This window comes from Benincasa hispida, chromosome 11, assembly GCF_009727055.1.
Source record: "Benincasa hispida cultivar B227 chromosome 11, ASM972705v1, whole genome shotgun sequence".
In the NCBI taxonomy this organism is placed as follows: domain Eukaryota; kingdom Viridiplantae; phylum Streptophyta; class Magnoliopsida; order Cucurbitales; family Cucurbitaceae; genus Benincasa; species Benincasa hispida.
This window is the reverse complement of record NC_052359.1, coordinates 14,509,971-14,515,771: the sequence shown is the minus strand read 5'-3', so window position 1 is coordinate 14,515,771 and position 5,801 is coordinate 14,509,971. Positions and strand designations below refer to the sequence as shown.

The 5,801-nt window shown below is 33.6% G+C and overlaps 1 protein-coding gene across 2 annotated transcripts; it reads right to left on the bottom strand.

Annotated features, from left to right (window-relative positions):
• Window positions 1–1,699: 1,699 nt before the first annotated feature.
• On the bottom strand, window positions 1,700–5,559 carry LOC120090196 (1-acyl-sn-glycerol-3-phosphate acyltransferase-like). 2 transcript variants are annotated; one of them, XM_039047734.1, is made up of 6 exons: window positions 5,195–5,559; window positions 4,593–4,911; window positions 3,714–3,863; window positions 2,812–2,910; window positions 2,629–2,721; window positions 1,700–2,131 (listed from the first exon to the last, which is right to left on the bottom strand). In XM_039047734.1, exons 2-6 carry the CDS (start codon window positions 4,908–4,910, stop codon window positions 1,895–1,897), a joined length of 897 nt encoding a protein of 298 aa, XP_038903662.1. In that variant the 5' UTR covers window position 4,911; window positions 5,195–5,559; the 3' UTR covers window positions 1,700–1,894. The 2 variants fall into 2 exon arrangements, with proteins under 2 accessions (XP_038903662.1, XP_038903661.1); XM_039047733.1 differs by having other exon boundaries at window positions 4,593–4,930; window positions 5,195–5,556.
• Window positions 5,560–5,801: the final 242 nt, after the last annotated feature.

Genomic DNA, 5,801 nt, shown 5'->3' with positions numbered 1-5,801 from the left:
ATTTAATTTATTGAAAGCATGCAGTAATTTGTTCTGAAATGCATAACTTGTATGCATGTTTGTGAATGCTTGTAATTCTATCACAATGAATTTGAACGATCTTGTTTCCGCTCATAGGTGCTCTTTGATAAAAGTTCCTTCACAGACAACTTATACCGAAAATTTTTTTAAAAGATTTTATATGGACAAAGCACATCCATTAAATATTCCAATGGAAGTCCATTCATTGGATATAAAAAAAGATATATTTCGACCTTGAGAAGATAATGAAGAACTTCTTGGTCCTGAAGTACCATATCTTAGTACAATTGGTGCACTTATGTATCTTGCTAATATATAATATTAGATATTGCATTTTCAGTAAATTTATTAGCTAGATATAGTTCTTCTCCTACAAAAAGACATTGGAACGGAATTAAGCATATACTCCGTTATCTCCAAGGAACAATCGATATGGGTTTGTTTTATTCAAATAAATCAAATTTTAATCTAGTTTGTTATGCAAATTCTAGATATTTATCTGATCCACACAAAGGTAGATCTCAAACAGGTCATCTGTTCACATGTGGAGAAACTGCTATATCATGGCAATCGATGAAATAGACTATAACAGCCACTTTCTCAAATCATGCTAAAATTCTTGCAATTCACGAGGTTAGTCGAGAATGTGTATGGCTAAGGTCAATGACTCAACACATTCATGAAACGTGTGACTTGTCTTCTAATAAAAACCTTCCAACAATATTATACAAAGACAACACAGCTTGCATAGCCCAAATCAAAGGATGATATATTAAAGAAGATAGAATAAAACATATTTCACCGAAACTTTTCTACACTCATGATCTTGAAGAAAATGACAACATCACTGTACAACAAATTTGTTCGAAAGATAACTGGCAGACTTATTTAGAAAGGCATTACCAATCGCAACTTTTGAAAAAATTGGTGCACAACATTGGAATGCGGCAACTCAGAGATCTTAAGTAATGTTTTCATGAGGGAGAGTAAATATATTGTATTTTTTTTAGAAGTACGTATTATATGAAATATGTACCATTTTTCCTTCATTAGGGTTTTTCCCATTGAGTTTTTTCTAGTAAGGTTTTAACGAGACATATTTCATATATATATATGGGCATCTAAGAGGGAGTATTATGAATTTTGTAATAGAAAATAGATGTTCATTGCTTAGTGTTTCAAAGGCCATGTATCATCATTCATGTTGTTCATGTGCCTTGTAATTATTTATGTTTAGTATCTATGTAAGTCAACATCCTACTTGTCACTTTGTCTATAAATAGTGACATTTGGTGGATCTTAAAATCGCGCATACATTGGTGACAATTCCACTTCCACTAATTTTCATATTATTCAATTTCATGATTTTGGTTATTTTATGTTTTTAGTTATTTTATTTTATAATTTTAGTTTTTACTTATTTATTATCATTATATAAAAATATTATTATATTATATTTTTCATATCCGCATTCCTGTTATGCTCCTCAATTTCATAACAAAAAGTTTTTTTTTTTCTAAGTCTTTTTTTGAAGAATTGCTTGCCTAAGTTGTTGATTAAATATAAAATTACAAGATCTATCCTTAGACTTACTGCCATTATATAACACCCATGAACTCAAGAAATTTTTGCAATTAATTAAAACATTTCCTCTAGAAAATTAAAAGGAAAAAGAAACTGACAAATTTCGTAAGTGATTGAACATAGCTAGAGAGAATCAGCAATACATGAACACCTCTGGTTAACTTAAAATTTCAAATTATTGTCATGTGGCAGAAAAATATAGAACTTTCTTTTATCTTCTCAAAGCTTCCATGAAGATGAACATAATATATGCAGAACTTTTTGAAAATGAACTAACATTAGATCCTTCTTACTGAAGAGGTCTCTGCGATTCCGGTAGGTGTTTGACATAAGTGTCGTGTACTATTTTCACATATTCGTCGATCTTTTCCGCTGTCCAATTATCGGTATGTATTGGAGGAAGATACTTCACAGTTAGAGGAGCTGCCCGGATATGTAAGCTACCCTTTCTCCAAGCTCGATGAGTGCCAGTGAAGACAATAGGAACTATTGGCAGCTGCGTTTGCAGTGCCAAATGGACAAAGCCCTGCATTGAAAATTGCCACAAGATTAATGCATGCACTCGACATTGTTAGCAATATCGCAGCATGAACACAACAACAAATCATCTATCTTTGATAATTGTTAAATCGTCAGTTGACTCGAGATTAAGTTGAACATCCAATATATGGAAATGAATATTAATGGGAGAGAGAATAAATTTAAAGTAGTTCGAACATAGACATCCTGCTCTGATATCATGTTAAATCATTTATCAATTTAAAAACTTAATCTGATAGGTTATGGGAGTTTGGATCAATTTAAGTATTTGAATAGTAGATAACATGGAGTTTCATCTCAAAACAATTAACAATGAGAGGAGGAGGTTCCTTAGTTTTTTCCAATGTGGAATTCAATATTGAGATGGGACAGGATGGCTAAAATTTGGACACAACAAGCTAGTATGTGCAATATCAGCCACTTGGAGAAACATTTGGCTGTGATTTTCAAAAGAGAAACAATGGACTCGGGTTCTAACGTTACCTTTTTGAAGGGAAGCAGCCTTCCATCCTTGGACCGAGTACCCTCAGGGAATATGATCAAGGACAAGTTATTTTTCGCAACTGCTCGAGCTACCTAAGTATATTAAAAACCAATACTATCATTAACAACGAGGAGGAAACAATGATCAACTGAGAAAACCAATATGCAGGAGAATGTGTCTACCTGTTTCATGGACTCAACTGCTGCACTTGGATTCGAACGATCGATACGAAGATGGTTAGCGAGAATGTAAAGTTGTCCAAATAGAGGGTACCATATGATCTATGCCAAAAGAACCTCAATATTAGCAACACAAAGTATAGGAGGCTGTCTGCATTTTTGTCACACCTATACTTCCTAAAAACATTTTTTGTGAACTGAAAAACCAAATGGTAACTCAGAACAATGACAAAATTCATCTTAATCTTGAGATGTTACTGAAAGGAATAAAAGAAAAAAGGGTTCCTCTAACACAAACATAATCGAGGGGACAAGAGTCATTCTCCTCTATTCCGATTATCGTTGTTACTAAACTTTAAATGGATTAGGCAAATGGTTCCTAATTTGTAGGCCCTGGAGTAAGATTGGAAATTTTATTCTCATTAATTCATTTCCCTTGGAGTGGCTCATTTTCCATCTGGATTAGTTGAACTCTCTCTCTCTATCTCTCCCATCTGTATTCTAATTCAAATTTTTAAGCCCCGTTTGATAACCACTTGGTGTTTGAAAATTAAGCTTACAAACACTAATTCCACCTATTGATTCCATTATTTTATTTTCTACTTTTTAGGTGTATTTACAAAATCTAAGCCAAGTTTTGAAAACAAACAAAAAAAGTAGTTTTTGTTTTAGGAATTTAGTAAAATTACAAATGTTTTTAAAACACCATTTTTAAAAAGTAGATTATCCTCAATCCATCTCACAAGCAAACTAGGGGGTGCAGACAATTTTCCAAGACATGCCTTCGGATAAAGGAAGAATTGAGTAATAAAACTATATACCTTAGTACGAAAAAAGAATCTCTGAATAAATATATGTGAATTAGGAAAAGAATCTCCATGATTTGTTTAAGTAGGGACTTATACCTCCTTTTTTGCAATCCCAACAGAGCCTGTGGGTGTCAGCCACATTATGAGGAAAATGTCCAAAGGTGATGCATGGTTGCAAATGTAAATGGCCCTCTCATTTGAAAACTCAAAACCTTCAATCTTTATTGGATTCCCAAGGATCCACATCTGCAAAATAATAATAACAAATGAATGAATAAATAAGAATAAGAAGTCTTGTCACTCAATTAGAACCTAACAACTTTTGTTAGCTTTACTTTCCAATAAAAGATTGGGGGAAACATCACTTCTTCTTTTTTATATAATTCAATCTATCCTATGAGAATCTTTAGTTCTGCATAATCATATTCTTACAAAGGCTGGAATAGCCCCTTATTTGCTATCTCCCCATGTGTAGACAGTGATTTGCAGCATCTTTACAAGGTTGATTCCATACTCGGGCCTGTACGGTTAACACCTATACGGTGTTTGATATCGATTAAAGGTTTCCGTTTCCCAATTCCATTACCCTTGTACATTTCCACAAGCTGCATTGCTGTTTTGTGCAACTAAAACATCAAATAAAGCTTTGAAATGTATCGAGATTAAGAAATTATGAAAGAACATTATATTTGTTCAAATGCAAATTGATGCCATCTAGTCTAATTAGTTTCTCTAGATGTTCTTGATTTGGTTTTCGTTGCTCCATCTCTAAAACTGACTCTCATGTGTAAAAGCAAGTAAAAATACTTGTTATGGAGCTATAAGTGGTTCTCAATTAGGCTAATCCAATTAGCTTAGGATAACAATGACAAACATAACTCCCATACTCCTTATCAAACAAGGAAGAACTACAAACAGAATTTTCGAACATCCCTTTATAAAGTAACAAACAAACAATAATAAAGATGATTTTACCAGTAATCTACCAGTCACATGGCCATATATATTGCCCTGTCTAATCCTCTGGTATGGCCATGGCAGGAGCACAAGCATAATTAGAGCCCAAATGAAAGTAGTAACCATCATAGTTAGAAAGCAGAAGACAATTCTGAAACAGGATATCAAAACTGAACTCCACCCATTATCATCCACATATATATCAGTCTTCTCCCTCTTCGGTATTTGTTCATCAGCAGAATATTTAGAGGCTTCTCTCTTATTTGGCTCATAACTTGTATTGAAGCAGCTCTCAAACCTTCTACTCCTCAAAGAAGCAGCTCCAAGATTCTCCATGCTGTTTATAGGAAAATCCCCTACAGGTTTTTATCAATATAATACAGAAATTAACAACCAAACTGCAAAACTACGTAGGTTCATCAAACATAGAAGCAAAAAGAAAGAACCCATATTAACACCATATCTAGATATCAGAATGTTATTATGATTACTTGAAAAGAGAAGCCACAAAATTCTGCGTTCTCACTAAAATTAAATAGTATTTCAATAAAATTATCTGAAGATTGAATAAGCTTTAAAAATGTTAGTCTAGCCATTCCCTTTCACCAAACAGCACTTACCAGTTGGGATTGTTTCTACAGAACCTTATAGTTTTTCTCTGGGGTGAATCGTTTTGAATGTTAAATAACTGTCTAAGCAGCCAAACAGCCCCAGAATCTGCATAAAAGTTTGGTCAAAGACCAACCAAACACACCCACTTGGGAAACCAAAGTCATATTATCAAGAAGAAAGATAGAGAAAGGCACAAGAGAGGAAAAGGGTGGATTGAGAAATCTGGGGAATGCCAAAATATGTGGATTGAAAGGGAAGAAGAAGAAGGAAGTAAAAACAAATGTGCCGATTGTGGCTGTAAGGTAAGAAAACAGAGACACAGAGAAAAAAGAATTTGGTGCAATGCCGTTGTGAGAATCTTGGTGTCGTCTTGTGGTTTTGCTTTGCGTCTTGTTACCAAATGCCACTCCAACCCAAATACATTTTTTTAATGGACAGTTGAATCATGTGCATTTGACTAATGAGAAGAATTTTTTAAATTTTTTTTTAATCTTCATGAGTGTCAGACCATTTTATACCCACCTCATTAATCTCACGTGACAATCTGCCTGACTTACAACATTTGAGTATTGATTAAACAGAGAAGCTAATCACAAACAACATCTCCATAAGAAA